This window comes from Trichechus manatus, unplaced genomic scaffold (assembly GCF_000243295.1).
Source record: "Trichechus manatus latirostris isolate Lorelei unplaced genomic scaffold, TriManLat1.0 scaffold00023, whole genome shotgun sequence".
NCBI classification, from domain to species: domain Eukaryota; kingdom Metazoa; phylum Chordata; class Mammalia; order Sirenia; family Trichechidae; genus Trichechus; species Trichechus manatus.
Window position 1 is genome coordinate 2,665,339 of NW_004443959.1, and position 23,354 is coordinate 2,688,692.

Below are 23,354 nucleotides of genomic sequence, written 5' to 3' on the forward strand. Positions count from 1 at the left end.
GTGACAAGTCTCAACACGTTGGGGACAAGTCTCAACATGCTGTGCAGCATAGAGGCCTGTGGGGGCTGCAGTTGTCAATAGTGCAGCCATGTTTAAATGACATATATCCCCACAGTTTTCTTTCTTGGAAGATATGTAGGAAGACACATACCTCAGTGGCCTCCATTTTCTTTGGCTACCCAGAAGTCTCTCTGGATAACTTCTAACTAGAATACAAATTTAGAGTCAAAATAAAAACTCTGAAAGATACAATAAAAATCCCTCTTCACTTCAACTGAGAAGATTCTGCGTACTGTTAGTTTTTTAAGCCTACTGTGGCTTGGTATATATGTCATATCGTTTAAATGTCATTATAACCCTCTGACATAGTGATCTGATCACTTCATTCTACATAATGAGGAAGTAAGCTCAGAGTACTTCAGTAGTTTGTACAACATCTCAGTGCTAAAATGTGGCCGTCTGATACATAATAATGAACTACCATTGTTAGTAGTCACCTGTAGCACAATAAAAAATGACTACCCTGCCTTTAGTGTTTAGCCTTTAGTGATATTTCTACAATTTTATGTTTTCTATTTAATAAAACCCAGAAATACCCAGAAGTGGACAGGATCTTAATTTATGTCCTGTTTATATTTCCTTGTCTCTTAGTAATGCTATTTATTGAGTACTTACTGTGTACCAGGCACTGATGTAAGTACTGTTTAAGTCAGTGGAAAATCAGACATGTTCACTTATTTTCAAGAGCTAATTACATGATTCGGGAATCTGTACTTTCCAAGTATTCTATAATCCCTTCCACCATCAGATACCTGGCTCACTCCTTACCCAGCAGGAGTCCTTCAGATCTGGAAGAGAATGGGTCTGTCTATAACTTAGAACCATTGTACAAACTAGTTAACTACTCTGAGCCTATATTCCTAGTATACAACACCATGCCTGCACAGTGTAAATACTGCCTAAATCTTCCATGAATGAATGGCCTTCAAATTTATCACCTCTCTCTTATACCATCTTCAGTGAGAACAGCCTCCAAAAACTTACTTCTCAGTTTTGTTTTAATTTTTCCCCTTTTACACGTCAGATGAATGTTCTTAATTCCAGATCACAGAATCTAAATGAACAAATCTGCCCATCTCCTCGGGAGCCGTAGAGAACTTAATTTTTTTGTTTTTCTCATTTTATTATCATTTTTCAAGCCTGAAGAGCCCTAATCTTTCTACTCAGTCTCTCTGAGCCTTCACACCCAGCCTACCTGATCCTAGGCTCTTTGAGTTTGTTAGTCCAAAAGGTTATGACTTTGTTTTTGGTCTTCTCAGCCTTTGACTTACCTTCACTAGAGATCTTGGTTAGATCCAGTGAACGCAATAGACCACATTAGCCACCTAAAACTTTATGTAAAAAGTTGCTTTAACAGACAGGGATCTAGTATTGCTAGAGATCAACTCTGTAGCCTTCTGTTTCTGTATATCTATCAAAGCAGGGTGTTTTGTTTGTTTGTTTTGTATTTTTAAGTTCTGCATACAAGGACACCTCAGTATGACTTTATTGTGTGCATGAAAGGAATAGCAGAGTTATTTTGTAGCTTTGAATCTGTCATCATATGAGAGTCTCTTAGAAGCAGTCTAACAGCTCATTAACTCATGTGGAAGATAAAATATGGTGATTGGTGTTACTACTCCAGATAATAATCCTTTATATATTTATAATTATTTCATATTCATAAAGTACTTCTATATGCATTAGTATCTATTTCTTATTCACAAATATCTGAAGATAAATAAGCTACTATCAACCCCTGTAGGAAGATGCAGATTTCAGGAGAGGTGCCTTAGTTTAGGATATTCATGTCCATTTTCAGAAGCCACAGAGAATTTTAAGGTTAAACTGTCCTCATTTGAGATGAGGCAACTAAGCCTACTTTTTCAAGTACAGTGACTCTAATCTGATAAAAAGGCTGCAGCTTCTTGATAAGTTGAGTTACAGCAAGAACTAAAGTCACCCAATTCAATGAGAGAAGCATAGCTTTGAGAGACAAAGGAGAAGAGGTAATCTTATGTTTGACGCACAATTTGATATTTGCTCTTTAAAATTCTGTGGTGTTAAATTAGTGGTGTCATTATGGAGTAGTCACTAACTATATAGGTGCCTGTGAAATACTGGGCATTTCGCCTTCCAGGATTTTGTTTGATACTGGGGAAGGAACCAAGAGTGTTAAAAGAAGTGTAAATTACTTTATAATTTACTGGGAGAAGAGAAAGAGTAAAAGAAAATATAGTAAATGATAATAATAATTTCTTTCAAGTTTTACTAATCTGTGGAAGACATGCTTAAGAATCATTTAAGAAGTACTGTATTTATTGCCCAAACCAATTGGATTTAAAAAAGAGATGCAAGTTAACTCACATTCTCATTATCTTAAAACATCCATATTTCTTTATATTCTTTTTCTGTCCTGTTTGGTATATAAACATAGTTCTTATTAGACAGAATCAAATGACTAAAATTAATAAAGAGAATTCATTAAAAGGACTAAATAAATGATAAAAGCATATCCACAGTATACATGAAAATAATTCTCACTAGCCTAATTATGAATGTTTACCTTTTTAATCTTAGTTTGTCATCATTTTTTAAAATAAACTTTAGAGTAAATATTGTTTTCAAAGGAAAATATATTCTTTCATGATCTAGAAAGCCATGTTTAAAAACCTTCCTTTTAATACTCTTCTGAATAACAGAGTTTGGTATTAAGAGAAATTAGTCTTGGACTATTTACCGATGGAATAAGTTATATTACATATTGCATGGCTATTGGGAGACAATTTTCCATGGGTCTTTCAGATTTCTACAAGCCTTGCAAGCAGAGGCCCTGATATCTTTGTTCCAGACTATCTTTTCAAGGATATTTATATAACAAAAAGCCTTGGAAGATAGAGATAGTGTCTCCCTCCAGAGCAAAGGGAAGGTGGCTTTGTGTCCAGTATAAAAGATTCAGATTCCCTAAGGTAAAGGTTCTTCTATAACACAACCTACTGTATGTGCAGGTGTCACTGACCCTCTGTGGGCATTGGAGATCAGGGAACTGGCAAAAGAAAATGCTGATACTCTGGCTGCTGCTCTTGCTATGAATAATAAAGACCTTTGTCTCTGCCCCAGGATTCTCTTGTCTTCTGCCAGAATCCATTAAATTGTGGCAAGTTTTGTGGGGCAGCTCTACTCTGTCCTATAGAGTCACTGTGAGTTGGAATTGACTCAGTGGCAATGGGTTTGGTTTTTGGTTTTTAACTTGTTAGTTTGTCAATAGGATAAAATCTTCACCAAGTCTCATTCTAAAGGCACTTCTTTCAGAATCAACTCCATGACCTTAAGCTAATGAAATAAGGCACAGTGGAAAAGGACCTCTTCCTCTTCATTTTTCATACTTATTAAGATGCCAGGGATAAAGTCTGTTGACTTAATGCCCAGGAAAGAGGTTGGCCTGGGAGAGTAGTGGTACAGAAACTTTCTTTCTCAGAAGTCTGAAGTCTCTTACTTTTCTGTAAGCAGTGGAGATAAGCCCATGTCTCTTAGTGTTTCTAGTAAAAGCAGAACTGAAATTCTTGATAGATAGCTCAGATAATAAAAAATTTCATGTAAGATCTCGCTGTAGAGGGAGGAAGTCAGAACAGACCCTGGGGAACTACCAATTCAAAGTGAAGGGAAATCAAATTGAGCATTTATCCAGCACCAGGCACTCTTGTGGGGCTCTGGTGGTGCAATGGTTAAGAGCTCAGCTGCTAACCAAATGGTTGGCAGTTCGATTCACCAGTCGTTCCTTAAAACCCTATGGGGCGGTTCTGCTTTGTCCTGTAGGGTCACTATGAGTCGGAATCAACTCAATAGCAATAGGCTTTTTTTTTTTTAAGCACTCTTCTTGGTGCTCTCCATGCTTTACCTTCTTTAACTTTTCTCGTAGCTCTGTGAAAAGCCTCCCCCCTCCTCCTGCCATATTACTGTTGAGTGAATTAGAGCTCAGGCATGTGCAGAGTCACATAGCTAGAGTAGCTGAGCAGGAATGTAGTTCAGTACATTCCTCCATTGTAAACCATTAGAGAATTCTTGTGAATGCTGACATCCCTCAGTTTTACACTTACCGTGTCTCAGAACTATAGATTACCAGAGCTTTAAGTAACCTTTAGAATCACCATCTCTAACATTTTTCCTGCTACTATCTCACATTCTATCAAGAAGAGACTCTAAGATCTTAAAAGTAGAAGAAAGCAAAAGTCTTTCATGAAAACTGGTCACTGTCTGGATATTTATTTGTGTTAACTTTGCCAGTTGAAAATGTGGTCTGATATGATGAGCATTTTCCTACGTTCTGCTTACTGTGGACATAAGCCGCTACTATAGGTGCACCCTCACTGCATATGAAACGTTTCATTTAATTTTTTGCATATTATCTTCCTATTTTCTTTAATGTTTTGTATCAAATATGTAGGAGATACCCAGAATCTCCTAGATACATTGAGTCTGATTCTGACCGTTTTCCTTAATTTTTTGTTTCTTCCTGTCAAAATTTCTTCTGTATAAAAGCTTTTTTCTCATCTCCTATTTAAAAAAAAAAAAATCTTGACTTAAAAGGTTTCACATTTGACCTCTGTGATAAATAGCTGCAAAAAGCTAAGCATCTAATATAGGGACTTGAGTCCTGGGTAGTACAAACGGTTAAGCACTTAACTACTAGCTGAAAGGCTGGCAGTTTGAACTTACCCAGAGGTGGCTCGGAAGACAGGTGTTCTGCCTCCAAAAGTTCTACTCCGCACGCATGGGGGTGCCATGAGTCAGAATCGACTCGACAGCAACCAACAACGTGTCGTCGTTGTTGTTGTGTGCAGTCAAGTCGATGCCGACTCATAGCGACCCTATGGAAGAGAGTAGAACTGCTCCATAGAGTTTCCAAGGAAAGGCTGGTTTATTTGTACTGCCAGTCTTCTGGTTAGCAGCCATAGCTCTTAACCATTTCACCTCTAGGGCTCCTCAACAACGACATAGTCGGCATAAAAAGATATTAGTTCTCTGCCCTTAACTTTTAAGGGTTATCTCATGAGATGTCTTTTTCATCTTTTTAAATTTTCTCCCTTGTCTACTAACTCAAAGGAACTAAAGTAAGTGTTCACAATACTTTGGACATATGTGATGTTCCTAAGCATCCAGTAGTCCTCATGTTCTGGCCCTAGCATACTTCTCTAACCATATCAACCACAATTCACCTTCGCTTACCATGAACTACTCCACAAAAATCCCTCTGTTGACTCCCCTCATCTCTGCCCCCAGTCGTTTCTCCCTCACCTGTACATGTCCAAATTCTACTCTTCCTCAAAGCCATTCTGAAATGCCACCTTGTGCACAAACATTTCCTGATCTCCTGAGGTCAAATTAGCTTCTGTCTTCTTGTAGCACTGTAAATTATGTGTTTCTTAAAGCCTTTATCAAACTGAATGTGTTACAATAAAAACCGTCTTAACTACCACATGAGTCAGTTAAGTATGTTGAAGTGGTGGAGAACATAAAAAAGGATATATCTATACCTCAAACATTTTATGTAAAACTAAAAAATATAAATGAGCATACATTTACCAAATATTTACTATAGAGCTAACTCCTTTTCTTCAAGAAATTCAAAAACTATAAACTCATTTTTTATTTTCAGTTTCTTAAGTAAGAACTTGCAAAGCAATTCTCCTACATTTGTGTGATTTTTCCCAATACTGTACAGCCATTCTGCCTACACTCAGCACTATAACAGTGTTTTATGTAACGAACATTTTTGTTTTTCCCACATCTACAGCAATTTTTTATGTGACAAGCCTGAATTAAGTTTTTCTGAAGCATTCAGCTTAGTTTTCAGGGCTGAAAGTCTTTCTTTTTTCACTTAAATTTCATCAGCTTATATAATGTTGAGTTAAATTACATGACTTAGAATAACAAGTTCAACTGGCATAAACAAGTTTGAGAGCAAACATAACTGACTCTTAGAGAGCTTATGGCTCAGCTAGTGTGCGCAGTGTACAAACCTACTGGAGAGTGTCCTACTCACCTCATGCATTCAGGGTGCCAAATGCATCGATGTGTTTTCAGACTCTTACAACTACATGGCAACCACTTTTGGGGATGAGAGTGGAGGTATGAAGCCGGAGTATTCTGGTATGTTCCTTTAAATGAGATTATCTCTGGCACTTGAAGAAGTTGAAGAAATTGTCTCAGGGTACAAGATACCTAAGATTTTCCTTTCTTAAATATCAAGTTACTGTGTTTGCAGAGCAACCACTTAGTACTTTCTTCATGTGATATTATATGACTATCTAAATGAAGAGAGTAAAAATGTCACTTACATATGTTTATGTCTCACAACGTATGTAGACAACTAATTTGCTCAAACTGCTGATCTCCGTAATCTACTTCTCATTGAAAAATGCCTTTCCCTTTGAATCGTATCTGTATATATTCAGTAAACCAACTGGCGGTTCTAAGAAAACCTAGAAGGAGACGTACAGAGCGTTTGACTTTATTCCAGAGGTTAGATTGCATCCAGAGGGATGCTTGAGAAAGGGATAGCTTAAATTGTTGCAGAGAATTGTAGTCCTGTGAAGGAACAGATTAAGTCCTGAGTATCAAACAAGGTAAAAGTAGGAGAATAAACAATAAGTCAGAAATTAGGACAGTAGTAATGGGAAGAATCATCTTTACAAGGAGTAAATTGGGGCAAGATTTTTAGAATGAAAGCTGAGAATAACATAGGAGGGCTCGAATTTCCCTGTCAAGTGGTATGGTATATGGGGATAGGGATAGTTCCTCAAAGGACTCACTCAGGAGTGAACAAAGTGTCTCCTTAAATTGTGAGTTCATTAACCTAGTCTAGAATTAAGTATCTTCCACTGAATGTGCTGAAAATTTTAAAGTTACTGACTTAGCAAGAATCGTCCATATTTTTCTTTAGAATATAAAGTTATTTTTAGACAAGTGATTCTCAAATTTTGGTCTCAGGAACTCTTCACAGTCTTAAAAAGTATTGAGGACCCCAAAGAACTTTTGTTTATGTGGGTTTTATGTATTGATATTTACTATATTAGAATCTTAAAATGAGAAAATTAAAAAATATGTGTTTATTATTTAAAAACGACAAACACATTATATGTTAAGATTAATAACATTTTTTGAAAAGAACTATATCTTCCAAAACAAAATAAATTTAATAGTAAGAGTGATTTTTTTTTATAGTTTTTCAAATCTCTTTCATATCTAGCAGAATAAAAGACAGCTAGATTCTCATTATCTGCTTCTGCATTCAATCTACTGAGATAATTTTGTTTTGCTTGAAGTATATAAAGAAAATTTGGCTTGAACAGATATGCAGTTGGAAAGAGGAAGAGCTTTTTCTGATAATTGTGGATATGCTTTGATACTACACCAAAACTCTATAAGTGATTGTTCTTAAAGGTTCATTGCAATGTGAAATTTGAAGCCATATCAACAAACTTTCATACTGATACCAAGGGGGGAAAAGTCCATTTGTCTATCTTAAACTTTGAATGGATCTTTTAACAATGCATGATTTTGTAATATGTAATGATCGTTTGAGAAATTTTGGTACACTAAGTTATGCAGATCTTCCAAATATTGACTCATTCCATTATACGATACCAAAAATTTACATTCATTAATATCGCCATGGGTTGATTTTATCAGAAAAGTCTTTAACTTATTGGAAAACTGTCAGGCTCATGGTGACAAACACAAGTTTGTCAAAATTCTATTTTTGTCTTAAAAGCTCAAATTTTATCATTGGCAACAGATACTCTCAGTTGTTTTTCTTGAAGTGATTGGCTCACTTTTGTTCATTTTGGAGAAAATATTTGCCAGATATCCAAGTCTGAATAATAATAGTTCATCTATCTGTTGTTCATTAAAGTAAAAATGGTGTTCTATGAAAAAAGTGGGCAGTTCAACTCACAACTCAAAAAACACAGTGGTTTTCCTTGAGACAACCATCGTACTTCAATATACAGGAGAAGTGTTTTATGCTTGTTTCTCATTTTATCACAGAATATTCAAAAGATAGGTTCTTTCTAATATTAAATTAATCTTATTAATAAAATTTAAATTAATAAATCAAATTATAAAATTAATAATTTTATTAAAGACATCCCTAAGTGAAACTTATTTTTTTTTTTAACCGTTGAGTGTGTGGCAGTGAAGAGTACAATAACCACTGCCACAGTTTGGTGCCACTGCCTTGATTCTTGCTAAGGAGCCCGCTGTTTGCCTACCAGGCCTTTGTACCGTCAGTGCAAATGTCAACACAATCAAAATGGCAAATAACATCTTAGTAGTAGTTTAAATGTAGTTTTATCTTGCAAATATTTACTGATCATCTACATTTTTCTACTGGCAATATAATGATCAGAAAGTTGACCATTTAACTCGTGAGAATTAAACAAGACAAGCTCCCTTGAAGTTTAACGTGGAAATCTCATTTTTGTTTGGGTTCCTTTACCATCCCCACTTTTAAATAACATTGACTTGAGTATCAGGTGGTGTTATAATTTTTGTTCCAGTAATCAAATATGATTTATCAGGCTCATAAGGAAAAGAATAGTCTATTCTATTTACCCATTTCTCTGTCCTTTCCATTCGTCCTTCTGATGCTCCAAAGTTCCTTGTTTTATTATTTCCTTTCTGTTTTGAAAACTTACTTTAGCCAGTCTTCAAGGGTAGAGCTCCTATCAACAGATTTCTTTCAGTTGTCCTTTGTCTGAGAGCATTTTTATTTCCCTCTTACTTCTAAGGGATAGTTTTGCCAGATACAGAATTTGCACTTGAGAGTCTTCTTTCAGCACTTAAAAAATATTATGCATTTTCTTCTGGCCACCATGGATTCACATGTGAAATCCATTGTCATTCAAATTGGTGTTCCCTATAGGTAATTTGTTGTTCTCTCTGTCTGCTTTCAAGACTTTTTCTTTGTCTATAGTTTTGAAAAGTTTCATGATGATGTGTCTTGGTATAGATTTCTTTGAGTGTGTCCTTTTTGAGGTTAGCTCAGCTTTTTGTATCTGGAAGTTTGTGCCTTTCACCAAATTTGGGAAGTTTTCAAACATTATTTCTGCAAATACTCTTTTATCTTCACACTTTTCCCCTTCTTTCTGGTGTTCTAATGATACAAGTGTTGGATCTTTGTTATGTCCCTCAGGTCCCTGAGGCTCACTTCATTTGTTTGTTTTAGCCTCTTTTCTCCCTTTTGTTGTTGGGTTAATTTTGTTTTTCTGTCCTTAATTTCTCTATTTCTATACTCAGTCATCCTTATTTGACTATTGAGCCCATCCAGAGACTCTTTTTTTTTTTTTTTTTCCGTTACTGTATTTTTCATTTCTGTAATTTCTTTTTGGTTATTTTTATAACATCTATTTTTATTGTGCTTGAAATTTTTTATTTTTTTCATTTGTTTCAGGAGAATTTGTAATTAATGACTGAAGTATTTTAGTGATACTTTAAAATCCTTGTTAAATAATTTCAACACCTGATTCATGTTAGTGCTGGCATCAGTTACCGAATTTTTATACAAATAAGGTGCGCCTTTTGTTTGCCAACCACTCCCTCCCCCCATGAGGTATTTTTGTAAGTGCCGCTATTGTAGTTAAAAAAAAAAAAAAAAACCAGCATAGCCACGCTTACCAAAATACCTTGGGGGGGAGCATGCGTCCTTTGTATAAAAATACAGTAATTGTCTTTTCTTGTTCAAGTTGTGATTTTCTTGAATCTTATTTTGATGGGTGATTTTCAGTTGTGTTGTGGACATTTTGTCTGTTATGTTAGGAGAGTCTAGGTTTTATTTAAATCTTTTATTTTATCAAGCAGTCACCCTGTTTAGGTTTACCATGTAGGTCTTGACCTACTTTTGTGGGTTGTACTTCCAGTTTTATTTTCAGAGATTTTGTGGTATTATTTTGATATGCTTGGTTTATTTTGTGCCATTGGGACTCACACTGGCCCCTGGTGCTGCCTAAGGGAATAGAAAGAGTTTCCCTACGCCAGTGCTGCCCACAACACTTGGTGGAGAAGGGTGTGGTGGCATCCCTTATCAATAACCCCCAGCAACCCCAGAGGCTCTGGATGAGGCCAGAGAGTCTTGGGACCACTGGAACAAGGAGGCTTTCAGCACTGGGCCACTTGTTGTGATTGGAATCCCTTTACCACTTTCATCAGTAGCTCTTGGTGTGAAAAAGGAGTCTCAAGTCTAATGGAAAGAAAGTGCTTCCCTGACCACCTATCATTTTTCAGTCAATCCTCTTTGCCCATGGTTTTGAGCTCACCTGATATCAGAGGGACACCCATTGGATCCAGGGAAAGAATGAGCCTGTTTGGGCTGTCTTAGGTTGCTAGGTCAGGGGTCAAAAAACACTGGGCCTGGGTGGCCTTCTTCTGTTGGGTGGGGAGGACGCAAGACACTCTGCAACTGTGTTGTTCCTTCAGTTCTGGAGTCCCAAACTAATCTGACTTTTTCTTACCATCTTTAAGAGTTCTCCTTTGGTTGTCTCTTTCATTATATCCAAGGTTTATAGTTGTGCGTAGCAGAGAGGAGCAGGGAAAAACAGGTCTAAGTCATTTTTTGAGACCAAAAGTTTTTGGCATATTTTTTATCTTTTATTTTTCTTTACACAAAAATTCATTTTGAATTTTGGTTACCAGAATTTATTGCAAAAAAAAAACCTTAAAGGACATGATAAATAAAATAATTTTAACATTCCTTTATTAAATATCTTAATACATAGGCACAAATCCAAGATTAATATTTCTTGTGTATCAGAATATATAATGATTGTCCAACAAAGTGTATTCCTTATTGTGTGTTTAAAAAAGATGCACTCAAGTTCCATTTTTAGGCCCATTGTCTTCTCTTGCATAAAGCAGAGCTTTTTCAGCTACAGTCACAGAGAATTTAAAGCTGCATTCTTGAGAGAGAAACCATTTGAAATCCTTCATGATATGAGGGAGTATGCAAATGTGCATACACAAAGTGGATAATTTTGTAGTTACTGTATTTTTCACATTTCTATTTTAAATACACTCTGAAATGATTGAAATTATTGGTGAACATTTGGAAGAAAATGTTTCCTGACAAAGATACATTCTTAAAAATCGGTGTACATTAGAGTCATGGTTTCATGAGTCATCCCGGTTAATTGGCCTAATAATGTGTTTAGTGCTTCTGTTCTACCTCCTAGTTTGCTGTGCAGTGCCTGAGGTCTTAAGAGCTTCCAAGTGGCCATCCAAGATACAATAATTGATCTCTATTCGCCTGGAGCAACAGAGGAAGAAGGAGAGTCAAGAATAGGAGGAGGAAATGGAATGTGTGGCTAATTGCCTCCATGAACAACTGCCCCCTTGCCAAGAGACCAGAAGAACTGGATGGTGCTTGGCTACATTACTGAACATTTTGATCAAAGATTCTATAGAAGAATCATCATCAAAAGGAAGAAACTGCAGAACAGAATTTCAAATTTCTCGGCCACTCTAGACTTCCTGGAGCCATGGAGGCTGGTTGAACCCCTGAAACTATTGCCCTGAGATAATCTTTAAACCAAAAATATCCCCTGAAGTTTTCTTAAACCAAACAGTTATTTAGCTCAACTAGTAAAGAAGTCTGCCTTGAGCATTGTGCTCTTTTAAGATCTATATGGGGTCGAATTGGCAACAGCAACTTAAAGATTAGCTAGGAAACTTAGAGGGCAGTGAGTTTATGTTAGTAGTGGAGGAACAACTCAAAAAAGGAGGTGAACATGGCTGCATGACTTGAATGTAATTAATGTCACTGAATTGTACATGTAGAAATTGTTGAATTGGTATATGTTCTGCTGTGTATAGTCTCAACAACAAATAAATTATGTTTAAATAAAGAACTACACAAGAAAAAAGAAGGAAAGAATTGAATTTCAAATAGTCAAAAGAAGAAAAAGTCCCCAGGCCAAAAAGAAAAAGAAAATGTCTGTGTACAAATGAAAAAGTTATTATACAAAGAACTTAATTACCAAACATATTTTTTAAATGGAAACTATTATTTGTACGCTAATATAAAAACAAGCACATAAAGGTTTAATTTATAGTTTCTCTTATCTTTCCTTCCCTCATGATACAGTTCATGTCCTAAAAATTTACAAGCTGTTAGGGTTGCTGAAAAGAAATAAATTGAATCTAAATGATACTTAAAACATGAATAATTTTTTCTTACTCTGTTCCTTTTCATAGGATGCATCCATACAGAAAATAACCCATATAGAATCTGCATTTCACATAAAGGAGAAACTTCCATGTTACAAATTATACTGCAGTAAATTATAGAAACTGGAATATTGACACTGCTAGGAACATCAGAGACTTATCAATCAATGGTTCCATACTTTTTTTTTTTTTTTTTGCATTTTTTATTGTGCTTTAGATGAAGGTTTACAGAACAAATTAGTTTCTCACTAAACAATACATACACTGTTTTGTGACATTGGTTACCAACCCCACGACATGTCAGCAGTCTCCCGTTTTCCATCTTGGGTTCCCCATTACCAGCTTTCCTGTCCCCTTCTGCCTTCTTGTTCTTGCCCCGATGGGGTGGTGTGCCCTTTTAGTCTCGTTTTGTTTTATGGGCCTGTCTCATCTTTGCCTGAAGGGTGAACCTCAGAAGTGACTTCAGTACTGAGTTAAAAGGGTGTCTGGGGCCCATACTCTTGTGGTTTCTCCAGTCTCTATCAGACCAGTAAGAGTGGTCTTTTGGTCTTTTTTTTTTTTTTTTAGTTGTACTTCAGGTGAAGACTTACAGAACAAATAGTTTCTCATGAAACAGTAGTACACATATTGTTTTATGACATTGGTTAACAACCCCACAACATGTCAACCCTCTCCCTTCTAAACCTTTTTTTTTTTTTTTTTTGGTGAAAATATACATAGCCAAAGATACACCATTTCAAAACTTTCTGCATGCACAGTTCAGTGACATCGACTGTGCTCTTCCAATTGTGCTGCTATTCTCACTTCAGATGAAGGCTTACAGAACAAAATAGTTTCTCATTTAACAGTTAGTACACATGTTGCCCTATGACAATGGTTAACAATCTCACAACACATCAACACTATCCTTACTCAACCTTGGGTTCCCTATCACCAGATCACCAGCCCCCTTCTGCCTTCTGGCCCTTATCCCTGGACTGCTGTGCCTCATTAGTCCCATTTGGTTTTACGGGGCTGTCCACTCCCCAGCTGAACGGTGAACCTCGGAAATGACTTCACCACTGAGCTAAAAGGGTGTCTGGGGGCCATACTCTCGGGGTTTCTCCAGTCTCCTTTAGGCCAGCAAATCTGGTCTTTTTTTTTGTGAGTTAGAATTTTGTTCTATATTTTTCTCCAGCTCTGTCCGGGACCTCTTATTGTGATCCCTGTCAGAGCAGTCGGTGGTGGTAGCTGGGCACCATCTAGTTGTACTGGACTCAGTCTGGTGGAGGCTGTGATAGTTGTGTGTTCAATATTTTTTAAGCACAAAACCTTTTATACAAATAAACTCTTATGTAGAAACTCATATTACAATGCAAGGAAAAAAGGTCAGCCATTCAACAACCCTTTTCCCAGCTCCAGACTTTAAGGCGCTTCCTCAAAACTTCTGAGACTTAAGAAATTTTTGGAGCCCATATTCCACATAGGGAAAATAAGGCTCAAGGAGGGAATCTTTACAGACGTTACATAGTTAATCACAAGACATCACTGGTCTAGACATAATGTCAATAAACATGCCATCTCTGGGCCTTTTTTAGTAATTTCCCCCTTGGCACCATTTTCTTTTTAAATCTTACATCTATCTCCGTTAACCAAACCAGCGAAAACTTTATGGTAACTCCGTGAATATTTAATATCAGTCTGCTGCCACGTGTCTGTCAGTTTGTTGTACTGTGGGGGCTTGGGTGTTGCTGTGATACTGGAAGTTTTGTCACTGGTATTTCAAATACCAGCAGGGTCACCCTTAGTGGACAGGTTTCAGCTGAGCTTCCAGACTAAGACAGCCTAGGAAGAAGGACCTGGCAGTCTACTTCTGAAAAAATTGGCCAGTGAAAATCTTATGAATAGCAGCAGAACACTGTCTGATATAGTGCCGGAAGATGAGCCTCTCAGGTTGGAAGGCACTCAGAATACGACTAGGGAAGAGCTGCCTCCTCAAAGAAGAGTAAACCTTAATGATGTGGGTGGAGTCAAGCATTCGGGACCTTTATTTGCTGATGTGGCATGACTCAAAATGAGAAGAAACAGCTGCAAACATCCAATAATAATCAGAACGTGGAATGTATGAAGTATGAATCTAGGAAACTTGAAAGTTGTCAAAAATGAAATGGAACACTTTAAGATAGATATCCTAGGCATTAGTGAGCTGAAATGGACTGGTATTGGCCCTTTTGAATCAGACAGTCATATGGTCTACTATGGCAGGAATGACAGATTGAAGAGGAATGGCATCATGTTCATTGTCAAAAAGAACATTTCAAATCTATCCTGAAGTACAACTCGGTCAGTGATAGGATAATATCCATGGGCCTACAAGGAAGACCAGTTACTATGACTGTTATTCAAATTACACACCAACCACTAAAGCCAAAGATGAAGAAATTGAAGTTATTTTATCAACTTCTGCAGTCCTAAATTGATAAAACATGCAATCAAAATGCATTAATAGTTATTGGCAATTGGAAAGTTAAAGTTGGAAACGAAGAAGGACTGGTAGTTGGAAAATATGGCCTTGATGATAGAAACAATGCCAGAGATCACATGATAAAATTGTGCTAGACCAAAGACTTCTTCATTGCAAATACCTTTTTTCAACAGCATAAACGGCAACTATACACATAGGCCTCACCAGATGAAGTACACAGGAATCAAATTGACTACATCTGTGGAAAGAGATGATGGAAAAGCTCAATGTCATCAGTCAGAACAAGGCCAGGGGCCGACTGTGGAACAGACCATCAGTTGCTCATATGCAAGTTCATGGTGAAGTTGAAGGAAATTAGAACAAGTTTACAACAACCAAAGTACGACCTTGAGTATATCCCACCTGAATTTGGAGACCATCTCAAGAAGAGATTTGACGTGTTGAACACTAGTATGATCAAAGACCAGAGGAGTTGTGGAATGACATCAAGGCCATGAAAAAAGCAAGGGATCATTAAAAAGACAGGAAAGAAAGAAAAGACCAAAGTGGATGTCAGAAGAGACTCTGAAACTTGCTCTTGAATATAAAGCAGCTAAAACAAAAGAAATGATAAAGTAAAAAAGCTGAATGAAGATTTCAAAGGGCGAGTCAAGAAGACAAAGTAAAGTATTATAATGAAATATGCAAAGACCTGGAGATAGAAAACCAAAAGGGAAGAATATGCCTGGCATTTCTCAAGCTGAAAGAACTGAACTAAAAACTCAAGCCCCAAATTGCAATATTGAAGAATTCTATGGGGAAAATATTAAATGACCCAAGAAGTATCAAAAGGAGATGGAAGGAATACACAGAGTCACTGTATCAAAAAGAATTGGTCAACATTCAGCCATTTCAGGAGGTAGCATATGATCAAGAACCGATGGTACTGAAGGAAGAGGTCCAAGCGGCACTGAAGGCATTGACAAAAAACAAGGCTCCAGGAATTGAAAGAATACCAATTGAGATGTTTCAACAAACAGATGCAGTGCTAGAAGCACTTACTCATCTATGCCAAGAAATTTGGAAGACACTTACCTGGCCAACTGATTGGAAGAGATCCATATTTGTACCCATTTCAGAGAAGGATGATCCAACAGAATGTGGAAATTATCAAACAATATCATTAATATCACACACAAGTAAAATTTTGCTGAAGATCATTCAAACCCATTGCAGCAGTACATTGGCAGGGAACTGCCAGAAATGCAAGCCAAACTCAGAAGAAGACATAGAACGAGGGATATCATTGCTGATGTAAGATGGATCATGGCTGAAAGGAGGGTATACCAAAAAGATGTTTACCTGTGTGTTACTGACTATGAAAAGGCATTCAACTGTCTGGATCATAACAAATGATGGATAACATTGCGAAGAATGGGAATTCCAGAACACTTAATTGTGCTCATGAGGAGCCTGTACTTAGACCAAGAGGCAGGCATTCGAACAGAACAAGAGCATACTGCATGGTTTAAAGTCAAGAAAGGTGTGTGTCAGGGTTCTATCCTTTCACCATATTTATTCAATCTGTATGCTGAGTAAATAATCCGAGAAACTGTACTATATGAAGAAGAACAGCATCAGGATTGGAGGAAGACTCAATAACAACCTTCAATATGCAGGTGGCATACCTTGGTTGTTTTGAAAGCGAAGAGAACTTGAAGCACTTACTGATGAAATTCAAGACTACAGCCTTCAGTGTGGATTACACCTCAACATGAAGAAAACAAAAATCTTCACAACTGGACGAATATGCAACATCATGATAATTGGAGAAAGGATTGAAGTTGTTAGGGATTTCATTTTACTTAGATCCACAGTTATCGCATATGGAAGCAGCAGTCAAATCAAAGATGAATTGCATTGGGAAAATCTGCTGCAAAAGATCTCTTTAAAGTGTTAAAAATGAAAGATGTCACTTTAAGAACTAAAGTGCGCCTGACCCAGAACACCAAAGCATGATATTTTCAGTCACCTCATATGCATGTGAAAGCTGGACAGTGAACAAGGAAGACTGAAGAAGAATTGATGCCTTTGAATTATGGTGTTGGAGAAGAATACTGAATATGCTATGGACTGCCAGAAGAACGAACAAATCTGTCTTGAAAGAAGTACAGACAGAATGCTCATTAAAAGTGAGGATGGCAAGACTTCATCTCCCATACTTTAGATGTGTTATCAGGAGGGACCAGTCCCTGGAGAAGGACGTTATGCTTGATAAAGTAGAGGGTCTGCAAAAAAGAGGAAGACCCTCACCAAGGTGGATTGACACAGTGGCTGCAACAATGAGCTCAAGCATAGCAATGATTGTGAGGATGGTGCAGGAGGGGGCAGTGGTTAGTTCTGTTGGATGTGGGGTTGCTATAGTCGGAATGGACTCAGCGGCACCTGAGAACAACAATATGCTAAAATATTTTATAACCAACAGATTGTCTTCATTCTTTCATGTCCATTCACTAATTTGTTCATTCACTCAGTAAGTAATTATGACAGTTGGCCCTCCGTATCTGCAGGTTCTGCATCCGCGGATTCAAGTGATTAGAGGTTGAAAATATTCAGTGGGGAGGGAGTTACATTGTTGCAGTGTGTACTATACAGTTAGGCCTACAGTGATTGCCTCTGTACTGAACATGTACAGACTTTTTTTTTCTTGTCATTATTCCCTCAACAATGCAGTATAACAGCTATTTACATAGCATTTCCATTATCTAGAGATGATTTAAAGTGTAAAGGAGGATATGTATAGGTTATGTGCAAATACTATGCCATTTTATATAAGGGACTTGATCATCCATGGATTTTAGTATCCATGGGGGTACTGGAGCCAATGCACCGTGGATACCAAGGAACAATTACATACGTCTGCTTTGTATCACGCAATATTTTGAATAGTGGGGATAAATCAGTGAACAAATAAAAGTCTTTCCTTTCAGGACACTTACATTCTTATGGAAGAAGAAAGACAACAAACAGATAAACCTATGTCACATAGTTGTAAGTCTTAAGAAGGAAGAGAAAGGAAGGTAAGGGAGATAGAAAGTGAGGCTACATTAGAGTAACTAAGCAAGACCTCTGATAAGATGACATGTGAACAACTAAGGGAAATGAGAGATGAGCCGTACAGATATCTGAGGGAAAAGTACGTAGGCAGAGACAGCAGATCGATGTTCCTGAGGTGGGAGCGTACATCATGTATGCAAAAACGCCGGAGGGGCCCTTGTGACTAGACTGGAGACTAGTTGAAGGAGGTGAGGTCAGGTAATGGATGTCTTCAGTTTGAGATTTTTTTTTTTTTTTTTTTAACATTTCTCTATAAGTAGTTTGGAGAATATTTCCAAACTCCCAATTAAAACACCAATTTAAGTAATATAAAGCTTATTCTTGCTTACTGAGTTCTCTAAGTTCAGAACACCCTGATCTAACTATAATTATATTCTGACTCTACCACTTGCTAGCCACATTATCTTGGACAGATGAGCCTGTTTCTTCATCTGTAAAGTGAGTTTCATACTGCCGGTGCTGTCCGCTGCACAAAACTGTTGTAGGGGTCAAGTGACTTGCCGTGTTAGAAATCATTTCAAAAACTGTAAAATACTTTTTGGTTATTATGTCGTGGAGGAATGACATGGGGCTTCAAGGCAGGTTTTGGAAGATCTGATTGGTCACTTTGTGAACAGGGCTTCCCACTGTGGTTACTGATACTTTTATAGCACATGTCAATTTTTGTGTAAATACAAAATTCATGGTGTGACTTTTTCAGATTACTCCTTGGGATCAGAGCCAAAGTGTCCATTAAATTAAATGTTTTGAAAACATGCACTAATGCAGATAATTTATCAAATATATAGGGAACCATCTATTCTCGTTATCCTTTCAAAGTATCATCATCTGAGTCTTATGAATGTCTATGTTCCCAAATATAGAGAATCTGCATTAAGAGAGGTTACAAAACTGGAAAACCATGTTTGGCTTGCTATTATATGTAAAACTGCCCTTTAACTTAAAATAGCAAGCATTTTCATCCATAGAGGCGTTAAAAGATGTGAGTTGTTTTAAGGCTGCCACAAGGTAAAAGTAATATCATTCAGTTATTCAGTGAGAGAAAAAAATGACTACTCTGTATTTGACAGAAACTTCTTTCACATTAGAAATAGAGATGTGAATAAAAGATATTTATTTTAATTTGTAGCAAAAAATCATACGATAAATACACTTTAGTAAAATCGTTAATTTCAAATTAGAGAAATTTTCTAGACAGCATGAAGGCTAAGTATTCATAATGCAAAAATCAAAATTAAAAATGCACTTAGAATAATTTGAACTAAATATTCAGTTAATGTTGGTATAGTGAAATATTAAAATTTCAAATAAAACCATTCAATATTTTAACATAACAAATATAAATTCCAGTAAGCCAGTGCTGTGGAAACCTGCTTGTTTAAATGTTTTGCTAAAAGGATATTAAGAACTTCCCTGTGATTTTGTTGTTCTAAACAATTTTTAACATAAATCCTTGAAATCGAGTAGGGCAGGGAGCTTTTGAAGGTTCTTGTTTGTTTTCTGTGTATTTGTTTTGGATTTCATCTTCCCTCAGCACATTGTAAATGTTTCTCAAATAACAATGTTTAATCAAGATAATCAAATTAGAATTCTTAAGTAAACCAGTTCACTAGGCTTTGCCACTAGTTTCAAGTGTGTATTTCTACTTACAGGTAGATGTAACCGACATTGAAAATGAAGAGAACCGCTGCTCTCTGTTTGTGGAGCTCCTAGAATCCAGTTATCATGAGGTTGACTTTCAGCACTTGGTCTTACTCTTGCAAGCTTGGCCACCTTTGAAAAGTGAATATGTGTAAGTATTAACATAAAGTTAGCCTAACTAGCTTTCCTCTCTCTGGGCTTTTCTAAAAATGCAGTACCTTCAAAACAGCCAGTGTAAGAATAATAATGTAGTCAGTATTTGCCTTTAGAGGAAATGAAATTGTTTTTCTGAAATACTACAATATCTTTCCGTTTCTCTTTGCTCCTAAACCCAAATGTTTTATTCAAAAGTCTCAGACAATGCTTAATAAAACATCCTATTTATGATGTTAACAAAACAATTTTGTCCCAGTATTTTCAACCAAAAAATTTTTGGACTGTCTTTAACGCAGCTCACAATGCTAACTTGAGAATTTGTATGGAATAAATGAATAGTTCTCATGTACTGAAAACACACAATGTTATGTGTAATTTATGCATATTATCAATGATTCTCACAACAAACCTACAAGGAAAGATAATATCATCCTAATGTTATAGATAAGGTAATTGAGGCGCTGAAGTTAAATAATACTGGGCATCATACAGCTAGTAAGTGAAGGAGACAGAATTCTAACCCACTTCTGGCTACCTTCACAGCCCATGTTGTTTCATCTATGTCATGCTGAGCCTGCAGCTGCCGCTCACAGCTACGTGGGGTTTTCTTACAGCTCCTTGTGCTGTCAGCGACATAACTTACCCTTATCCTCTGGAAGAAGTGGCCAGATTTTGTCCAAGCACATATGCTGGCTATCATGAGCTGCTGCTTCTTGTTGGAAAAAATTATGAGTTGCAGTGCCTCTATTCCAGATGCCCATTTGCTCCAGGACTGGTCTTGTTCTCATACTGAGCAAGCAGACTGTCCCTTGGGCCAGTATGCTTCTCCACACTTTAGAAGTTAAAAAGGATACTTGCCTGAAAATAAATTATTCTGTGAGCAGTTTAGCACTGCTAAAGAACGTCTGAAAAAGGCTCTTTACCTGAACTCTTGGATGAGACAATTAGGAATTTCTGAAGCTAACCAAGGAGAGTGGTGTTTTGTTTAGTTTTGTTTTTCAACCAAGTGTTTTTAGAAAAGAAAAAAAAAAACTTAGATCTCCATTATTTTTGACAGAGATGGCATGCTGACATGTACGTTTAAGAACAGATGATTACCTTCACTCTTTGAAACTCTACAGTACAGGTTCTCCCATCATAAAACCATAAGTTTTGCCTGTGACAGCGCATAGTTCCCAGCTGTCTTGGAATAGCTACTTCAGGAGCTAGGGTTGCTTGTTAATGGCGGATCCCTGAGTCCCATGCTGGACTTTCTGAACCCAGCACTCTGGAGTGGACCTGGGAATCTGTTTCTAAGCAAACTCATAAGTGATGATAATGTGTAACACTGACCATTTAAAACCACTCACTTTCTCATGGTAAAATATACCCCCAAAGAAGCAAAATTAGCTTCATTTAAACATGTAATGCATTTGTAGGGGAAAAAATCTTAATTCTTAAAGGTATATTCTTGTTTTTGTAGTCACATATGAAATGATATTTGTAAATTGCTAGCCTGTGTTTCATAAAACTATTAAATCATTAGAATCAGAATGAAGAATTTCTGATTTACTTACCTCTTTATCATGCATCTATCCTCTACCTAAGGAGTACTCAGAGGGTAAAGAAAGTTGTCCTGTCCTGCTGGATCCTGGCTCACGTTGGTGCTCACCATAGGAGAATGTACGATGGGATCCTTTAAAAGAGATTCTCAAAAGTATTTTTCAAACAATCTAATGTATGACTTTGTTATTTCCAAAATAACCAGAGAAAGAGATAATGAGAAAGAAAAGAGAAAAGAAGGAAAAAAGAGAGAGAAAAGAACAGATAGTGCGGCAGCGATTGAATGTTGCCAGTAAATGCAATAAGGTTAAAAACTAAGGAGTTTACTTGACATGACTACTAATTTACTAGTGCCAACTTTGAGACTTAGACACTATGGTTTTTCATTTTCAGTCCCTTGTTAGGAGAAGGCACAGAAAGGATAACAGATCTGTAGTTATGAAAGATTTCATAGTTTTCATCCAGTGTATTCCTATTGTCATTGATAGGTGCCATCGTGTTGGTTCCGACTCATAGCAACCCTGTGTACAACAGAACAAAGAACTGCCTGGTCCTTCACCATCCTCACAGTCGTTGCTATATTTGAGCTCATTGTTGCAGCCACCGTGTCAGTCCATCTTGTTGAGGGTCTTCCTCTTTTTCGCTGACCATCTGCTTTACCAAGCATGATGTCCTACTCCAGGGACTTGTCCCTCCTGATAACATGTACAAACTACATCCTCACTTCCAACGAACATTCTGGCTGTACTTTTTCCAAGACAGACTTGTTCATTCTTCTAGCAGTCTATGGTATATTGAGTATTCTCCAACACCATAATTCTAAGGCATCAGGTCTTCTTCTATCTTTCTTATTTATTATCCAGCTTTCACGTGCATATGAGGCGATTGAAAATACCATGACTGGAGTCAGGCACACCTTAATCCTCTAAGTGACATCTTTGCTTTTTAATACTTTAAAGAGGTCTTTTGTGGCAGATTTGCCCAATACAGAATGTCTTTTGATTTCTTGACTGCTGCTTCCATGGATGTTGATTATGGAACCGAATAAAATGAAATCCTTGACAGCTTCAGTCTTTTCTCCATTTATCATGATGTTGCTTATTGGTCCAGTTGTGGGGATTTTTGTTTTCTTTATGTTGATGTGTAATCCATACTGAAGGCTGTAGTCTTTGATCTTCATCAGTAAGTGCTTCAAGTACTGTTCACTTTCAGTAAGCAGGGGTGTGTCATTTGCATAATGCAGGTTGTTAATGAGTCTTCCTCCAATCCTGATGCCTCATTCTTCTTCATATAGTCCAGCTTCTCAGATTATTTGCTCAGCATACAGACTGAATAAGTATGATAAAAGGATCCAACCCTGACGCACACCTTTCCTGATTTTAAATCATGTAGTATCCCCTTTTCTGTTCAAATGACCGCCTCTTGATCTATGTATAGGTTCCTCTTGAGCAGAATTAAGTGTTCTAGAATTCCCATTCTTCACAGTGTTATCCATAATTTGATTTAGAGATTCTGATTTTTCATTTTCAGTCGCTTGTTAGGAGAAGGCACAGAAAGGATAATAGATTTGTAGTTATGAAAGATTTCTTCGTTTTTATCCTGTGTATTGCTATTAGCTGATGAAAAATACTTCTTTATAATTTGTTGCCAAAGCCACATTGCCCTCTGGTGCATGTTCTGCTGGCAGACCAGTGTTTCTCCTACAATGAGACAGACAGCCAATTATAGAAAAACCCAGGACAGCTGAATTCAGACTTTGAAAAAGGAAAACAGAGGATTAGTTCTTGAACACAGAAAGATTCCTCAGTCAACCAGACACTCTCATAGAGATTCGTTTGTACCTTGAAAGGAGCAGTATTCTTTGTCATCACAGATTGTTAATATGAGCAGAGATACAAAACCTTTGCCAAAATCTCAGTATTGTGACTCCTCTTACTTATCATCATGGCAGTTGAACTTTTTCTTAGGGTCAAGTAATGAGGTCCTTTCAAGGGAAGAACCATCCGTAGTTGTTCAGTGTCTACAATCTAGTGCTGTGCTAATGAGATCACAGACTCTTAATAAATAGTAAAATATTTTTTTTTAATTTTTTAATTTTCTATATTTTATTGTACATCAGGTAAAGGCTTACAGAACAAATAGTTTCTCATGAAACAGTAGTACACATGTTGTTTTATGACATTGGTTAACAACC

General features: G+C 36.9%; 1 protein-coding gene across 3 annotated transcripts in view; it reads left to right on the plus strand.

Moving 5' to 3' along the window:
* The window catches only part of NBAS (NBAS subunit of NRZ tethering complex), a 461,389-nt gene that overhangs the window by 396,476 nt on the left and 41,559 nt on the right, over nucleotides 1–23,354 (plus strand). For all 3 annotated transcript variants that reach the window (XM_023728239.1, XM_023728240.1, XM_023728241.1), the window contains one exon: nucleotides 19,474–19,613. In XM_023728239.1, the coding sequence (XP_023584007.1) occupies nucleotides 19,474–19,613 (140 nt within the window). The remainder of the gene's footprint in view (nucleotides 1–19,473; nucleotides 19,614–23,354) is intronic.